This window comes from Nerophis ophidion, linkage group LG14, assembly GCF_033978795.1.
Source record: "Nerophis ophidion isolate RoL-2023_Sa linkage group LG14, RoL_Noph_v1.0, whole genome shotgun sequence".
Classification (NCBI taxonomy): Eukaryota; Metazoa; Chordata; class Actinopteri; order Syngnathiformes; family Syngnathidae; genus Nerophis; species Nerophis ophidion.
This window is the reverse complement of record NC_084624.1, coordinates 10,030,855-10,051,304: the sequence shown is the minus strand read 5'-3', so window position 1 is coordinate 10,051,304 and position 20,450 is coordinate 10,030,855. Positions and strand designations below refer to the sequence as shown.

At 34.8% G+C, this 20,450-nt stretch overlaps 1 protein-coding gene across 2 annotated transcripts in view; it reads right to left on the bottom strand.

The window, feature by feature from the left end:
* Positions 1 to 1,513: 1,513 nt before the first annotated feature.
* Positions 1,514 to 20,450, bottom strand: part of crtc1a (CREB regulated transcription coactivator 1a) — a 51,803-nt gene continuing 32,866 nt past the window's right edge. The window contains exons 11-15 of one of the 2 annotated variants that reach the window (XM_061919806.1): positions 13,573 to 13,668; positions 10,742 to 10,837; positions 7,194 to 7,277; positions 6,840 to 7,014; positions 1,514 to 3,488 (exon numbers count right to left, since the gene is read on the bottom strand). In XM_061919806.1, the coding sequence (XP_061775790.1) occupies positions 3,283 to 3,488; positions 6,840 to 7,014; positions 7,194 to 7,277; positions 10,742 to 10,837; positions 13,573 to 13,668 (657 nt within the window). In that variant the 3' untranslated portion in view covers positions 1,514 to 3,282. The remainder of the gene's footprint in view (positions 3,489 to 6,839; positions 7,015 to 7,193; positions 7,278 to 10,741; positions 10,838 to 13,572; positions 13,669 to 20,450) is intronic. The other variant, XM_061919807.1, reaches the window with a different exon arrangement.

Here is a 20,450-nt window from a genome sequence, read left to right as displayed (position 1 = left end):
GAAAAATCTGGAGAAATCAGTGCAGGTAAGCGGTAATACCCGTGACCTTCGATCCCTCAGGCGGTACTGCTTCAAAATCGACATCAGTGTGTAAAGGATATCACCATATAAATGATAAATGGATTGTACTTGTATAGCGCTTTTCTACCTCCAGGGTCTTCAAAGCGCTTTGACACTACTTCCACATTTACCCATTCACACACACATTCACACACTGATGGAGGGAGCTGCCATGCAAGGCGCCAAACAGCACCCATCAGGAGCAAGGGTGAAGTGTCTTGCTCAGGACACAACGGACGTGACGAGGTCGGTATTAGGTGGGATTTGAACCAGGTACCCTCGGGTTGCACACGGCCACTCTTCTACTGCGCCACGCCGGCCTCAGGAACACTTCAGAAAACCACTATCAGTAACTAAAGTTGGTCGCTACATCTGTAAGTATAAGTTAAAACTCTACTATGCAAAGCCATTTATCAACAACACCCAGAAACGCCGCTGGCTTTACTGGGGCCGAGCTCAAGTTTCTCAGTTTGAATGTTAAATATCTTGTCTTTGAAGTCTATTCAATTGAATACAAGTTGAAAAAGATTTGTAAATCATTCTATTCTGTTTTTATTTATGATTTACACAATGTGCCAACTTCACTGGTTTTGTACAAAATAGCACTCACAAATTTGAAATATTTAGCCAGAATGTGAGTTTTAATAATCATACACCCTCTCATGACTCACTTAAAAAGGATTTTAAATCTGTCAAGTGTCTCTTTCCTCTAGTTGAGGCATGTCAAATTGTCATCAGTTGACAATGATAATTATTAGGGCTGTGAATCTTTGGGTGTCCCACGCTTCGATTCAATATCGATTCTTGGGGTCACGATTCGATAATATATCGATTTTTAAGATTCGATTTGATTTTCGATTCAAAAACGATATGTATCCGATTCAAAACGATTCTGTATTCATTCAATACATAGGACTTCAGCAGGATCTACCCCAGTCTGCTGACATGCTAGCAGAGTAGTAGATTAAAAAAAAAAAAGCTTTTATAATTGTAAAGGACAATGTTTTATCAACTGATTGCAATCATGTAAATTAGTTTTAACTATTAAACGAACCAAAAATATGACTTATTTTATCTTTGTGAAAACATTGGACACAGTGTGTTGTCAAGCTTATGAGATGCGATGCAAGTGTAAGCCACTGTGACACTCTTTTTTTTGGGGATTATTTTTATAAATGTCTAATGATAATGTCAATGAGGGATTTTTAATCACTGCTATGCTGAAATTATAATTAATATTGATACTGTTGTTGTTAATATTCACTTTTGTTTCACTACTTTTGGTTTGTTCTGTGTCGTGTTTGTGTCTCCTCTCAATTGCTCTGTTTATTGCAGTTCTGAGTGTTGCTGGGTCAGGTTTGCTTTTGGAATTGGATTGCATTGTTATGGTATTGCTGTGTAGTGGTTTGTTGGATTGATTAAAAAAAATAAAAAAATAAAAAATAAAATAAAATTAAAAAAAAATCCTTTTTTTATTAAATGAGAGTTGATTCTGAATCGCACAACGTAAACAATTTGATTCGTATTCGAATCAATTTTTCCCCACACTCCTAATTATTATGATTATACATTTTTATTACACACACACACACACACACACACACACACACACACACACACACACACACACACACACACACACACACACACACACACACACACACAACGTAAACGATTCGATTTGTATTCAAATCGATTTTTTCCCACACCCCTAATAATTATGATCATACATTTTTATTACACACACACACACACACACACACACACACACACACACACACACACACACACACACACACACACACACACACACACACACACACACATTAAATGTAAAGCGCACATGTCACGTTATCGATGGTAAAATGCATTTTTAGAAAATATGATTTGCCTTAGTGGCTAGGTAGGAAATGGACTAGAAAGTACAGATTTAAAAAATAATAATTAAAAAAAAAAATTTTAATTTTTAATTTGGGACTTCCCGCGGGCCGGATTTTGAACGCTCGGTGGCCGTATCCGGCCCGCAGTTTGGGGACCCCTGCTTAAGACCCACCTTTTTGATTTGGATTTGACCCAATATTAATTCTTTTACTAAAGTAATTCGTATTTTACTTTTTATGCTATTAATTAGGCAGGATTTTATTTATTTATTTTATTTTTATTTATGATGATTTATTTACTGTATATAAATATATTTTTAATTATTAATTAATGAATTAGTTATAATTGCATTTTTTTTTCTATTAATCTTCATATGTCTTGTATTTTATTCTTTATCTCTAATCGTGGTTCTTACTATTTTACAAGTTTTGTTATTTTTATTTTCCAACGTTCCTGAAATGAGCCATCTGCCTCAGGGGTCATCGGCCGTGCTTGTGGGGGCCACTTTTGTGTCAGGGTCCTGGTGGCCATGGTCTGATGACCTCCCGGTGCAGATGGCTCCTGTGATAGTGTTTACTCACCTGGCTCCTCTGTACTCAGACATGCAATCATTGGTCCATATAGTTGCATATGTGTGTGTTTGTGTTTGTTATCTGTCTCTGTGCGTATGTACGTGATAACGGGGGATATTGGTCACCGGGGTGTGGTTTTAAACTTAAAGCACTTTGCGCTGCATTTCTTTTATGTATGAAAAGCGCTTTATAAATAAAGTTTGATTGCTTGACTGATGTGGCGCCCTCTGGTGGTTGTGGCCCTAAACAACCACACAGAAGGGCAAAATAAGTAGGTTTTTGTCACTAAGATATCAAGGGGAGGCTCAGCAGCTTGCAAAAAAACATATATAAAAAATATATATTTAAGCTTGTTTTTAGAAAACGCTGCTTAAATGTTCTCATTGTGAATAGTGGAATACTAACGCTGTCATTCTTCAGAAATAGTACTGTTCATGATAGGACACCGTCAGAATAAACTACAATATTTCAGTCATTCACTTAAATAAAGCTGCAATACTGTTTGACTGACCCCCCCCCCACCCCCCGGGCTCCCCATGCTACGCCACTGTAGGATTCTAAGATCCCTTTTTTTCCTTGAAAGACTCCAAACCAATCGCAAAAACTTGACATTTAGGATGAAAAAAAAAAAGGTGTGTCGCTGGCAAAAAGGAAATGACAGAACCAGGAACGTATTTCATACCTTCTAGCTTGTCATCCATCTTTCCAATTCGGGGGGAAAAAAAGGACGCAGGTTGATTTGGCATGTTGTCCTCAAAAGGGGGTGGGATCAGAGCCGATCGAGGCGGAAGGCGTCCTCTGTGGCTGGGTCGGCAAGGATCATGTCCGGGTCATTGAGCATGTGCAGGCCGTCAAGTGTCAGTGGGTCGATTTTTAGGTCATCCAGTGGGAAGTGGCTGTCGATATCGAAGCTGACATCTGTTGATAGGGAGGCTGTCAGGTCCTTCGGCAGGATGGGGGGGGAATCTCCACTCACTGACCAGGGGACAGACATGCAGAGGCAATAAGGAAGCAGTCCTGCTCGACACCGGCACCTATTTAATAATACCACCTTAACATTTGACAAGAAAACTATTTTACACCTATTTAATAATACCACCTTAACATTTGACAAGAAAACTATTTTACACCTATTTAATAATACCACCTTAACATTTGACAACAAAACTATTTTACACCTATTTAATAATACAACTTAACATTTGACAACAAAACAATTATATATTTATTTAATAATACCACCTTAACATTTGACAAGAAAACAATTTTACACCTATTTAATAATACCACCTTAACATTTGACAACAAAACTATTTTACACCTTTTTAATAATACCACCTTAACGTTTGACAACATAACAATTATATACTTATTTAATAATACCAACTTAACCTTTGACAAGAAAACAATTATATATTTATTTAATAATACCACCTTAACATTTGACAACAAAACAATTTTACACCTAATTAATAATACCACCTTAACATTTGACAAGAAACCAAGCATACACCTATTTAATAATACTACCTTAACATTTGACAAGAAAACAATGATATATTTATTTAATAATACCACCTTAACATTTGACAACAAAACAATTATATATTTATTTAATAATACCACCTTAACATTTGACAAGAAAACTATTTTACACCTATTTAATAATACCACCTTAGCATTTGACAACAAAACAATTATATATTTATTTAATAATACCACCTTAACATTTGACAAGAAAACAATTTTACACCTATTTAATAATACCACCTTAACATTTGACAACAAATCAATCATACACTTATTTAATAATACCACCTTAACATTTGACAACAAACAATTATATACTTATTTAATAATACCACCTTAACATTTGACAACAAAACAATTGTATAGTTATTTAATAATACCACCTTAACATTTGACAACAAAACAATTATATACTTATTTAATAATACCACCTTAACATTTGACAACAAAACAAGCATACACCTATTTAATAATACCACCTTAACAATTGACAACAAATCAATTATACTTATTTAATAATACCACCTTGACATTTGACAACAAAACAATTACATACTTATTTAATAATACCACCTTAACATTTGACAACAAAACAATTACATACTTATTTAATAATACCACCTTAACAGTTGACAACAAAACAATTATATACTTATTTAATAATACCACCTTAACAGTTGACAACAAAACAATTATATACTTATTTAATAATACCACCATAAAATTTGATAACCAAACAATTATACACCTATTTAATAATACCACCTTAACATTTGACAACAAAACAATTATATACTTATTTAATAATACCACCTTAACATTTGACAACAAAACAAGCATACACCTATTTAATAATACCACCTTAACATTTGACAACAAATCAATTATACTTATTTAATAATACCACCTTGACATTTGACAACAAAACAATTACATACTTATTTAATAATACCACCTTAACATTTGACAACAAAACAATTACATACTTATTTAATAATACCACCTTAACAGTTGACAACAAAACAATTATATACTTATTTAATAATACCACCTTAACAGTTGACAACAAAACAATTATATACTTATTTAATAATACCACCATAAAATTTGATAACCAAACAATTATACACCTATTTAATAATACCACCTTAACATTTGACAACAAAACAATTTTACACCTATTATTAACACCACCTTAAAATTTGATAACCAAACAATTATACACCTATTTAATAATACCACCTTAACATTTGACAACAAATCAATTATACACTTATTTAATAATACCACCTTAACATTTGACAACAAACAATTATATACTTATTTAATAATACCACCTTAACATTTGACAACAAAACAAGCATACTCCTATTTAATAATACCACCTTAACATTTGACAACAAATCAATTATACTTATTTAATAATACCACCTTAACATTTGACAACAAAACAATTACATACTTATTTAATAATACCACCTTAACATTTGACAACAAAACAATTACATACTTATTTAATAATACCACCTTAACAGTTGACAACAAAACAATTATATACTTATTTAATACCACCTTAACATTTGACAAGAAAACAAGCTTACACCTATTTAATAATACCACCTTAACATTTGACAACAAAACAATTTTACACCTATTATTAACACCACCTTAAAATTTGACAACCAAACAATTATACACCTATTTAATAATACCACCATAGCATTTGACAATAAAAACAATTATACACTTATTAAATAACACCACCTTAATATTTGACAACCAAACAATTATACATTTATTTAATAACACCACTTTAACACTTGACAAGAAAAAAAGTATACACTTATTTATTACTACCACCTTAACATTCGACAACAAAACAGTTTCACAAAGCGACTCGGTCAAGACAATGGGTATTATCTTCGACCCAACTCTCTCATTTAAGTCCAACATTAAGAGTGTTACTAAAACAGCCTTCTTTCTGAAAAATCTGTAACATTTTGCCCACCACCAACGCTGAGATCAACAACAACAATACTAACCACGGCAGACTACATGAGAACCAACGACGACTACTTTGGGACAAATGATGATCCATAAGCTTCTATTTTTGAGCCTGAATATAACGAGGATGAGCTAAACGTTTTAGAAACTGAGTGATAAGCAGATCCAGTAGCAGTATTGCTAAGTGCTAAACAAGAAATACAAACTAAGAACATAACCAAGCAATCACTTACTGTACTATGTCTGTTTTCACTGGGATGCCGACCGATAGGACGTTTATATCTTTCCATTTTTTGAAGAATGAACCATAATTCTCCCGCAGGTAAAAAAACAAACAAACACTTTGCGTGTCTTTCTCGCCATCTCCTGGTCTAAGTTGAATGTTAAAGTTGACCAACTTCTCGGTTTATGGAAACAACTTTCCATTATCCAGGTGAGAGGCATGATTTATAATCTAGAATTAACTTTCACCAGCTCAGAGGTGATGCAGCAGTTCAATATGTCAATACAGCGGCATAAGCGAGTTAGCTCTCCGTGATCAAGGCGTTTAAGATAACAATGTCGGCATTACTTGGTTAACGGTCAGGTTATGAGACGTAAAAGGAGTATTGTTGGCGGTTTTTGGATGTTTTTAGAGGGTTTTATGGGCACGGTAGTGTACTCTCAGTAGCTGCATTGTTAGCCACCTCTTACTTGCCATATATTACACATTAGAATGCATGAAAAAAACAGAAAACCTGTTCTTGTCTTACAATAAGTTCAATTCCTTTTTTATCCAATAGAGAGCAGCACCTGTTAGAATGATGTTGGGGATGTTGCCATGGCTACTGTAGCCCAGCGGCTGAGAGCCCTGGAGGTTGCAATGACCACCAGACAAGCCCATCATGAGGGCCTGGGAGTAGTTCAGGGTGGAGGTCTGGTTGTTGTCAGAGCTGATGGAGCTTTCCATCATGTTGAACTCCGCCAGCTGGCAACAACAGCAAAGCACAGAACCAATAGAATAAATGCGACGACAAGTGGAATTGCAATGGCAAAACCGACGGAAGGAAATTAGCGTGGTGCTAAATCTGGGGCAGCCATCTTCTTAATGTAACTGCACATTGTCCTTCAAATAAACAAATGAAGAAATATATTTAAAAAAAATACCTGTTGTGAGAGAGCACTGGCCTGAATGCATGGCAGCTGCTGGTCATAGAAGTCTGAGAAGACACTGCCCAGTGTGGAGTTATGCTGCAACAATAAAAACACATGCAGACATTATTTATGTCTGCAATCAGGGGTCTCAAACTTAATTTACCTCGGGGCCACTGGATACAGAAACCAGGTGAGGCTGATTTCTTAAAAAAAAATCTAACATGTACTTTTTAATGAATTCACCTTCTTTGAATGGCTTTCCCGCCCTGGCACCGTACTTGCCAACTCTCCCGACAAGAGGGGCAATCAACCTCCCGGTTTTCACCCGGACAACAATATTAAAGGCATGCCGTGATGGCACTGCCTTTCGTGTCCGCTTTTCCACCATACAAGCAGTGTGCCGGCCTAATTACATATTATATGAGGCCTCTGCAGACCCACGGAAGTGACTGCAAGACATAGTTGATCAACAGCCATATGGGTCACACTGAGGGTGGCCGTATAAACAACTTTATCACTGTAACAAATATGCGCCACACCAAACAAGATTGACAAACACATTTTGGGAGAACATCCGCACCGTAACACAACATAAATACAACAGAAGAAATACCCAAAATCCAATGCAGCCCTAACTCTTTCGGGCTACAATAGGGGGCAGGGTCGGGAGGACGGAGGTGTGTATATTGTAGCCCGGAAAAGTCAGGGCTGCATTGGCATCTGGGTATTTGTTCTGTTGTGTTTATGTTGTGTTACTGTGCAGATATTCTCCCAAAATGTGTTTGTCAATCTTATTTGATGTGGGACCACAGTGTAGCGCATATTTGTAACAGTGTTGAAGTTGTTTTTATACGGCCACCCTCAGTGTGACCTGCGTGGCTGTTGATCAACTATGTCTTGCAGTTGCTCACTGTGCCTACCAAAGCAAAGTACAACATGTGGTAGGGCTGGAACGCTGTTTGTACAGGTTATAGAGGAAGCAAATGGCGGAGTCTGCACTGTACCCCCTTAAAATTAATGTTTGGGTGAAATTTGGGAGAATGACTAACCCTGATGGGGCACTAAGAATTGATAGTCTCTCGGAAATATCGAGGGTATGCAAGTATGACTTAGTACAGCGCCGTATAAAACTTGCGGGGCGCACCAACTTAAAATTTTCATATCAAGGTGCAGGCCGCAAAATAACGTCCAATTGCGGCCCGCGTGTTCGAGACCCTTGCTCTAAATCCATGCAGTATTACAAAAACCAAAAACAAGTGAAGTTGGCACGTTGTGTAAATACTAAATAAAGACAGAACACAATGATTTGCAAATCCTTTTCAACTTATATTCAACTGAATAGATTGCAAAGACAAGATATTTAATGTTGGAACTGAGAAACTTTTTTTTTTTTTCAAAATAATCATTAACTTGCAAAAAAGTTGGCACAGGGGCATTTTTACCCTCATACCATCACAGATGCTGGCTTTTGAACTTTGCGCCAACAACATTTTCGTATGGTTCTTTTCCCGTTTGGTCCGGATGACATGATGTCGACTATTTCCAAAAACTATTTGAAATTTGGACTCGTCAGACCACACAACACTTTTCCACTTTGCATCAGTTCATCTTAGATGAGTTCAGGCCCAGCAAATTTTATTCTTTATTTTTGGTCCAATATTTCAACATTTTGGGTTGCCGACCCCTGCCTTAATTGAAGTCATATCAACCCCAGCCCACACGGTTTTTTGTTTTTTGTGGTATGCACAAACCCCGTTTCCATATGAGTTGGGAAATTGTGTTAGATGCAAATATAAACAGAATACAATGGTTTGCAAATCATTTCAACCCATATTCAGTTGAATATGCTACGAACACAAGATATTTGATGTTCAAACTCATAAAAACTTTATTATTTTTTTTACAAATAATCATTAACTTAGAATTTCATGGCTGCAACATGTGCCAAAGTAGTTGGGAAAGGGCATGTTCACCACTGTGTTACATCACCTTTTCTTTTAACAACACTCAATAAACATTTGGGAACTGAGGAAACTAATTGTTGAAGCTTTGAAAGTGGAATTCTTTCCCATTCTTGTTTTATGTAGAGCTTCAGTCGTTCAACAGTCCGGGGTCTCCGCTGTCGTATTTTACGCTTCATAATGCGCCACACATTTTCCATGGGAGACAGGTCTGGACTGCAGGCGGGCCAGGAAAGTACCCCTACTCTTTTTTTACGAAGCCACGCTGTTGTAACACGTGCTGACTGTGGCTTGGCATTGTCTTGCTGAAATAAGCAGGAGCGTCCATGAAAAAGACGGCGCTTAGATATGCTGTTTCAAAACCTGTATGTACCTTTCAGCATTAATGGTGCCTTCACAGATGTGTAAGTTACCCATGCCTTGGGCACTAATGCACCCCCATACCATCACAGATGCTGGCTTTTCAACTTTGCGTCAATAACAGTCTGGATGGTTTGCTTCCCTTTTGGTCCGGATGACACGATGTCGAATATTTCCAAAAACAATTTGAAATGTGGACTCGTCAGACCACAGAACACTTTTCCACTTTGCATCTGTCCATCTTAGATGATCTCGCGCCCAGAGAAGCCGGCGGCGTTTCTGGATGTTGTTGATAAGTGGCTTTCACTTTGCATAGTAGAGCTTTAACTTGCACTTACAGATGTAGCGACCAACTGTATTTAGTGACAGTGGTTTTCTGAAGTGTTCCTGAGCCCATGCGGTGATATCCTTTAGAGATTGATATCAGTTTTTGATACAGTGCCGTCTGAGGGATCAAAGGTCACAGTCATTCAATGTTGGATTCCAGCCATGCCGCTTACGTGGAGTGATTTCTCCAGATTCTCTTAACCTTTTGATGATATTATGGACCATAGATGTTAAAATCCCTAAATTTCTTGCAATTGCACTTGGAGAAATGTTGTCCTTAAACTGTTTGACTCTTTGCTCACACAGTTGTGTACCTCGCCCCATCCTTTCTTGTGAAGGACTGTGCATTTTTTGGGAAGCTGTTTTTATACCCAATCATGGCACCCACATGTTCCCAATTAGCCTGCACACCTGTGGGATGTTCCAAATAAGTGTTTGATGAGCATTCCTCAACTTGATCAGTATTTATTGCCACCTTTCCCAACTTCTTTGTAACGTGTTGCTGGCATCAAATTGTTAAGTTAATGATTATTTGCAAAAAAAAAAAAGTTTATCAGTTTGAACATCAAATAAGTTGTCTTTGTAGCATATTCAACTAAATATGGGTTGAAAAGGATTTGCAAATCATTGTATTCCGTTTATATTTACATCTAACACAATTTCCCAACTCATATGGAAACGGGTTTTGTAGATTATTATCTCAATAGCTATCGAAACATAGCATGTAACATATTTGGAAAAAAATACTTCAGGTATGACAAATGTTTTGCCCAGATCTGCGGTTGCCAACAAAAACCACTAGGGGGCAGCCACAGACTCCAACTGACCCACACTGAAATGCATAAAGGGGTGTGGGAGTGGTTGGCATTTACACAGAATGAGCGAGCAGATCATTGGTTGACGCTCCCTTACTTGAGGCGAGCCGCCTGGTGAGAAACCTTGATTGGAGACGGGGGAGGTTGGAGATTGATTGGCGGAGGAGCCCACCCTACTGCGGTACTGGGAGGCCTGATACAAGGGGACAGGGTTGAGTTATTCCGAAAGCAGAAGAATCTAGAAGGAATATGGAACATTTGGTTAAAGGGCTTTCAAGAACCTTCCACGGACCTCTTGTACTGTATTGTAGTGCACATACACTTCATACAACTGTGGTGCCCAAAATAATCACTCATTGGGCTTTCAAGTTGACGGACCCAAAAATGACAGCGAGGATGGGAAATATCAGACAATCTGTAAAACGGCGTGTAGGGAGCGTTGCCATAAGTAGGATTTGTTGACAATGTCTTGTTAAGATTTTACATTCATATTTATAAACAGTATATGTTGAGTTAAATCGAGAGTCCCCAAACTACTGTTTTAGTCAATTAGTGCGCAAGAAATGTATGTGTGTATATATATTTATTTATATATATATACATATATATGTATATGTATATATATATATATATATATATATATATATATATATATCCGTACATATACATACATATGTGAATTATGTTTATATAACAGTTTTCTCTAGTGACTCAAAGCGCTTTTACATAGTGAAACTCAATATCTCAGTTACATTTAAACCAGTGTGGGTGGCACTGGGAGCAGGTGGGTAAAGTGTCTTGCCCAAGGACACAACGGCAGTGACTAGGATGGCCTCAAGGTGCTGACACGGTCACTCTACCAACCGAGCTATACCGGCCACCCTATATATGTATGTATGTATGTATGTATATATATATATATATATATATATATACACATACATACATATGTATGTATATATTATATATACACATAGATACATGTACATATGTATTTATACATACATACATATACATATATATACATACATACATATATATACATATGTATGTATATATGTATATATTTATACACATATCCATATATATACATACATACATATATATACACATATATAAATATACATATGTATGTTTATATTTATACTTATATATACATACATATATATATACATACATGTATACAAATATATATAAATATATATACATACATATGTATGTATGTATACACATATACATGTACATATATATATACACAAATACACACTTATATACATATACATTTATATATACATATACATGTATATATACATATATATACATACATATATAAATACACACAGATATACACACATATATATATATTTTTTTTTATATACATACATATACACAAATATATATATACACAAACATATATAGATACACACACAGATATATATATATATATATATATACATATACACAAATGTACACATATAAACATACATATATATACAGATACACAAACAGATATATATACAGATATATATATATATATATATATATATATATATCTGTTTGTGTATCCATATATATATATATATTTTTTTTTATATACATACATATACACAAATATATATATATATATACACAAACATATATATAGATACACACACAAATATATATATAGATATATATATATATATATACATACATATACACAAATATACACATATAAACATACATATATATATACAGATACACAAACAGATATATATATATATACACATATATACACACACACACATATATATATATATATATACACAAACAGATATATATATATATATATATACACACACACATATATATATATACACACATATATATACACACACATATATATATATACATTTTCATATATATATATAAAATATATACATACATACATAAACATATACATATATATATATATATATATATATATATATATTCAAGGTTTCTGTGGTTTATCCGTTATACAGTGCTCAATACCGGGGTAGAGCGGAATAAACGTTAGGTCAGAAAAAACACAGAGGCTATAATCATCCCTACAAGCCTGTCTCGCAGGTTTCCCTGCTTGTGAGGGGATTTTAGATCAAATAAGATAAGACGAACCTGCGAAACAGGCTTGTATGGAAGATATAACCTGTTTTTTCTATCATATATATATATATATATATATATATATATATATATATATATATATGGCCCAAGTGTGTGAATTTGAGTGTGAATGTTGTCTGTCTATCTGTGTTGGCCCTGCGATGAAGTGGCGACTTGTCCAGGGAGTACTCCGCCTTCCGCCCGATTGTAGCTGAGATAGGCACCAGCGCCCACCGCGACCCCAAAGGGAATAAGCGGTAGAAAATGGATGGATATATATATATATATATATATATATATATATATATATATATATATATATATATATATATATATATATATATATATATGTGGAACAAGTGGAGTGCTGTGAATAGTCTCCGGCTGCACTGTGCATCTAACAGCTTTTAAAAAAAGTGAGTACATAGCGCATCTATTCTTGAGATAAAATAAGCTTTAAATGTGCTAGTGAGCTAAATTAAAGGAAAGCTTGAAGCTGCAGTCCTACTGTGGTTTCCTCACAATGTTTCCCTTGATGCCGCCTCACCCACTCCTTGAACTGATCTGAAGAGAAAAACGTCATCTCTGCATAACACATTCTCTCTGCAACAGGACGAGAGCAGCAAAGATGTGAAGGATGTTCAACTACTGTTGTGCTTTCATGAAAGCCGTGGGCCGGATTTGGGACTGTAAGAAACCTTTTCCAAAAAGAAAAAAACTAAGCCGAGCTCTGGTCGGTTCAAAAAAACATTTTAGAACAGACAGGAAGTAGTCAGGAGACGGTGACTCACGTCCACACCTTACCATGTTCATGTCCACCGTCATGTTGCTTGGTGACGAGCTCTGACAGTCCGACGTGGGACAGTTCATGGAGGACGGCAGCTGGACCTCAGCGGTTTGCTGGGAAATGAAAAGGTCTTTATCAGATGAAATGCACAGCTGTTCCCAATCACAATGCATCTTTCCTCGTATCTTCTCCAATCCCCCGTGCATTTTGAAACCATAAGAGATAAAAGCAGCGGCGGGCCGTGCGTTTCCCACCTAGGCCTTCAGTGATGTCCGACTTCAAAGGTGACCTCTCAAAATAACATCAATAATGTCACCACATGACCATTGCTGGAGAGATACTATACATCAGGGTCACCAACCTTTTTAAAACCAAGAACTACTTCTTGGGTACTGATTAATGTGAAGGGCTACCAGTTTGATACACACTTAAAAAAATTGCTAGAAATAGCAAATTTGCTCAATTTACCTTTAATATATATATATATATATATATATATATATATATATATATAAATGGGTATTTCTGTCCGTCATTCTGTCTTACATTTTTTTTCCTTTTACAGAAGGTTTTTTGTAGAGAATAAATGATGAAAAAAACACTTAATTAAACGGTTTAAAAGAGGAGAAAACCGGAAAAAAAATTAAAATTAAATTTTGAAACATACTTTATCTTCAATATCGACTCTTTAAAATTTAAAATTCAACCGGAAAAAGAAGAGAAAAACTTGCTAATTCGAATCTTTTTGAAAAAATAAAAAAAATTATTGATGGAACATCATTAGTATTTTTTCCTATTTAAGATTATTTTTAGAATGTTTTATGTTTTAAACAGGTTAAAATCCAATCTGCATTTTGTTGGAATATATAACAAATTGGACCAAGCTATATTTCTAACAAAGACAAATCATTATTTCATCTAGATTTTCCAGAACAAAAATTTTAAAAGACATTCAAAAGACTTTGAAATAAGATTTAAATTTGATTCTAAAGATTTTCTAGATTTGCCAGAATATTTTTTTAAATTTTAATCATAATAAGTTTGAAGAAATATTTCACAAATAGCCCTGCGATGAGGTGGCGACTTGTCCAGGGTGTACCCTGCCTTCCGCCCGATTGTAGCTGAGATAGGCGCCAGCGCCCCCCCGCAAGCCCAAAAGGGAATAAGCGGTAGAAAATGGATTGATGGATTTCACAAATATTCTTTGTCAAAAAAACAGAAGCTAAAATGAAGAATTAAATTAAAATGTATTTATTATTCTTTACAATAAAAAAAATAATTTTGCTTGAACATTGATTTAAATTGTCAGGAAAGAAGAGGAAGGAATTTAAAAGGTAAAAAGGTATATGTGTTTAAAAATCCTACAATCATTTTCAAGGTTGTATTTTTTCTCTAATATTGTCTTTCTGAAAGTTATAAGAAGCAAAGTAAAAAAATAAATGAATTTATTTAAACAAGTGAAGACCAAGTCTTTAAAATATTTCCTTGGATTTTCAAATTCTATTTGAGTTTTGTCTCTCTTGGAATTAAAAATGTCGAGCAAAGCGAGACCAGTTTGCTAGTAAATAAATACAATTTATGTTTTAAATAGGTTAAAATCCAATCTGCACTTTGTTAGAATATATAACAAATTGGACCAAGCTATATTTCTAACAAAGACAAATCATTATTTCTTCTAGATTTTCCAGAACAAAAATTTGAAAAGAAATTCAAAAGATTTAAATTTGATTCTAAAGATTTTCTAGATTTGCCAGAATATATATTTTTAATTTTAATCATAATAAGTTTGAAGAAATATTTCACAAATATTCTTCGTCAAAAAAACAGAAGCTAAAATGAAGAATTAAATTAAAATGTATTTATTATTCTTCACAATAAAAAAAAAAAATAGCTTGAACATCGACTTGAATTGTCAGGAAAGAAGAGGAAGGAATTTAAAAGGTAAAAAGGTATATGTGTTTACAAATCCTACAATCATTTTTAAGGTTGTATTTTTTTCTCTTAAATTGTCTTTCTGAAAGTTATAAGAAGCAAAGTAAAAAAATAAATGAATTTATTTAAACAAGTGAAGACCAAGTCTTTAAAATATTTCCTTGGATTTTCAAATTCTATTTGACTTTTGTCTCTCTTAGAGTTAAAAATGTCGAGCAAAGCGAAACCAGCTTGCTAGTAAATAAATAAAATGTATGTTTTAAATAGGTTAAAATCCAATCTGCACTTTGTTTGAATATATAACAAATTGGACCAAGCTATATTTCTAACAAAGACAAATCATTATTTCTTCTAGATTTTCCAGAACTATTTTTTTTAAAAGATATTCAAAAGATTTAAATTTGATTCTAAAGATTTTCTAGATTTGGCAGAATAATTTTTTTGAATTTTAATCATAATAAGTTTGAAGAAATATTTCACAAATATTTTTCGTCCAAAAAACAGAAGCTAAAATTAAGAATTAAATTAAAATGTATTTATTATTCTTCACAATAAAAACATTTTTTTTTTTGCTTGAACATTGATTTAAATTGTCAGGAAAGAAGTGGAAGGAATTTAAAAGGTAAAAAGGTATACGTGTTTAAAAATCGTAAAATCATTTTTAAGGTTGTATTTTTTTTCTAAAATTGTCTTTCTGAAAGTTATAAGAAGCAAAGTAAAAAAAATTAATGAATTTATTTAAACAAGTGAAGGAGACCAAGTCTTTAAAATACTTCCTTGAATTTTCAAATTCTATTTGAGTTTTGTCTCTCTTAGAATTAAAAATGTCGAGCAAAGCGAGACCAGCTTGCTAGTAAATAAATACAATTTATGTTTTAAATGGGTTAAAATCCAATCTGCACTTTGTTAGAATATATAACAAATTGGACCAAGCTATATTTCTAACAAAGACAAATTATTATTTCTTGTAGATTTTCCAGAACAAAAATTTTAGAAGAAATTCAAAAGATTTAAATTTGATTCTAAAGATTTTCTAGATTTGCCAGAATCATTTTTTGGAATTTTAATCATAATAAGTTTGAAGAAATATTTCACAAATATTCTTCGTCAAAAACCAGAAGCTAAAATGAAGAACTGAATTAAAATGTATTTATTATTCTTCACAATAAAAAAAAGTTTTTTGCTTGAACATTGATTTAAATTGTCAGGAAAGAAGAGGAAGGAATCTAAAAGGTAAAAAGGTATATGTGTTTAAAAATCCTACAATCATTTTTAAGGTTGTATTTTTTCTCTAATATTGTCTTTCTGAAAGTTATAAGAAGAAAAGTAAAAAAATTAATGAATTTATTTAAACAAGTGAAGACCAAGTCCTTAAAATATTTACTTGGATTTTCAAATTCTATTTGAGTTTTGTCTCTCTTGGAATTAAAAATGTCGCGCAAAGCGAGACCAGCTTGCTAGTAAATAAATAAAATGTATGTTTTAAATAGGTTAAAATCCAATCTGCACTTTGTTAGAATATATAACAAATTGGACCAAGCTATATTTCTAACAAAGACAAATCATTATTTCTTTTAGATTTTCCTGAACAAAAATTTTAAAATAAATTCAAAAGATTTAAATTTGATTCTAAAGATTTTCTAGATTTGCCAGAATCATTTTTTTGAATTTTAATCATAATAAGTTTGAAGAAATATTTCACAAATATTTTTCGTCAAAAAAACGGAAGCTAAAATTAAGAATTAAATTAAAATGTATTTATTATTCTTCACAATAAAAATTTTTTTTTTTGCTTGAACATTGATTTAAATTGTCAGGAAAGAAGTGGAAGGAATTTAAAAGGTAAAAAGGTATATGTGTTTAAAAATCCTAAAATCATTTTTAAGGTTGTATTTTTTTTCTAAAATTGTCTTTCTGAAAGTTAGAAGAAGCAAAGTAAAAAAAATTAATGAATTTATTTAAACAAGTGAAGACCAAGTCCTTAAAATATTTCCTTGGATTTTCAAATTCTATTTGAGTTTTGTCTCTCTTGGAATTAAAAATGTCGAGCAAAGCGAGACCAGCTTGCTAGTAAATAAATCAAATTTAAAAAATAGAGGCAGCTCACTGGTAAGTGCTGCTATTTGAGCTATTTTTAGAACAGGCCAGCGGGCGAGTCATCTGGTCCTTACGGGCGACCTGGTGCCCGCGGGCACCGCGTTGGTGACCCCTGCTATACAAGAACACATATACACCCTACTGCGCGTTGAATCTTATGAAAGATGTACGAACTAGGTTATATTCTGGTGCATTTAAAAATCTATTAAAACGCATCAGCAGTAAAACATATCTTATGTGGTACTAGGGCTGGGCGATATATCAAATATATTCGATATATCGTGGGTTTGTCTGCGTGCGATATAGAAAATGTCTATCGTGAGTATTCAAGTATACGTTCTCACGCAATTGCTTTGAGCTGCGGGCATTACACTACAGGCGTTTGCCACTCTTTCTTTTCTCTCCTTCTCACAGAGACATGAAACAAGCGCACCTTCATACATACGTCACATACTGTCGCGCGTGCAACGCCATACGCCCTCGCGGAGCAGAGATGTAGCGGCATGGGTAACGTTAGCTGTGATGCTAGCGGAGCGGTGCGAGTGGTAATTCGAGAGAAAGAAGGTCCGAATCAAATTAAGGAAGAATAATTCATTACTAAGAAAAACAACAGGGGGTCCATCGTCTGGCGGTGGTTTGGCTTCAAGCGGGAAGATGTCGAGCAGACAACCGTAATATGTCAAGTATGCGGCAAAAGCATTGCTACAAAAAGTAGCCGCACTTCAAATTTGTCACCTGCTGATTTGCAAATCCTTTTCAACTCATATTTGTCATGGTTCACGTCTTGGACCATGTCATGTTCTGTTTTAATTCTGTTTTGTTATCACAGCCAGTTTTGTATTTGACGTCTTTAGTTCCCGGTTGCCTAGTTACGCATTTAGTGTCACCTGTTTCTGGTTTTTGATTACGCGCACCTGCCCCTGATGATATCTGCCCCTATATAAGCCTGTCTTTGTTTGCCTTTCGTTCTCGGAGTATAGTTTGCCTCACGCAACAGATGACGTCGCATTCCCGCATTGTGGTAAAGTACTTTTGTTATTCGATTAGCTTCCAGGCTATTTTGTTTATTTCCTTGTCCCTAGTTTGGATACTATCGCTTTCTGTTCTTTCTAACTCCTATGCTAAGTTCTGTTGGTTTGTCTATAGTGCCTTGTGCAAGTGTTTTTGTTATTAGTTTGTTTTTGTAGTCAGAAATAAATCATCATTCCTACCATTACGCTGTGTTCCACCTCCGCTGCACCACGAGAACGCAAACACACGCCACGATGCCACCTAGATGTCACAATATTCAATTAAATAAACGGCAAAAACAAGATATTTAATGTTCGAAATGGTAAACTTTGTTATTTTTTGCAAATATTAGCTCATTTGGAATTTGATGCCTGCAACATGTTTCACAAAAGCTGGCACAAGTGGCAAAAAAGACTGAGAAAGTGGAGGAATGCTCATCAAACACTTATTTGGAACCTCCCACAGGTGAGCAGGCTCATTGGGAACAGGTGGGTGCCATGGTTGGGTTTAAAAGCAGCTTCCATGAAATGCTCGGTCATTCACAAACAAGGACGGGACGAGGGTCCCCACTTTGTGAACAAATGTGTGAGCAAATTCTCCAACAGTTTAAGAACATTTCTCAACCAGCTATTGCAATAAATTTAGGGATTTCACCATCTACGCTCCTTAATATCATGAAAAGGTTCAGAGAATCTGGAGACATCACTGCACCGTTAGTGATGACAGTAGGGACTTTCAATCCCTCGAGCGGTACTGCACCAAAAAGCGACATCAGTGTGTAAGACCTTCTGGAGGAAAGTTCTGTGGTCGGATATACCCAGCAATATGTTTAGAGGAGAAAAGGTGAGGCCTTTAATCCCAGGAACACCACATCTACCGCCAAGCATGGTGTTGGTAGTATTATGCTCTGCGCCTGTTTTGCTGTCCATGTAACTGGTGCTTTAAATGGGATTATAAAAAAGGAGGATTACCTCCAAATTCTTCAGGACAAGCTAAAATCATCAGCCCGGAGGTTGGGTCTTGGGCGCAGTTGGGTGTCCCAACAGGACAATGACCCCAAACAGACGTCAAAAACTGTAAAGGAATGGTTAAATCCGGCTACAATTAAGGTTTTAGAATGGTTTTCCCAAAGTCCTGACTTAAACGTGTGGACAATGCTGAGGAAACAAGTCCTTGTCAGAAAACCAACACATTTAGCTGAACTGCACCAATTTTGTCAAGAGGAGTGGTCAAAAATGCAAGCAGAAGCTTGTGGATGGCCACCAAAGGCGCCTTATTGCAATGAAACTTGCCAAAGACATGTAAGCAAATATTAACATTGCTGTACGTATACTTTTGACCCAGCAGATTTGCTAGATAGATAGCAAATATTTTAATGTCTAGCATTAAAAGATTACAGTTGGTACAAAATGCGGCTGCTAGACTTTTGACAAGAACAAGAAAGTTTGATCATATTACGCCTGTACTGGCTCACCTGCACTGGCTTCCTGTGCACTTAAGATGTGACTTTAAGGTTTTACTACTTACGTATAAAATACTACACGGTCTAGCTCCAGCCTATCTTGCCGATTGTATTGTACCATATGTCCCGGCAAGAAATCTGTGTTCAAAAGACTCCGGCTTATTAGTGATTCCTAGAGCCCAAAAAAAGTCTGCGGGCTATAGAGCGTTTTCCGTTCGGGCTCCAGTACTCTGGAATGCCCTCCCGGTAACAGTTTGAGATGCTAGCTCAGTAGAAGCATTTAAGTCTCACCATAAAACTCATCTGTATACTCTAACCTTTAAATAGACCTCCTTTTTAGACCAGTTGATCTGCCGCTTCTTTTCTTTCTCCTATGTCCTCCCCTCCCTTGTG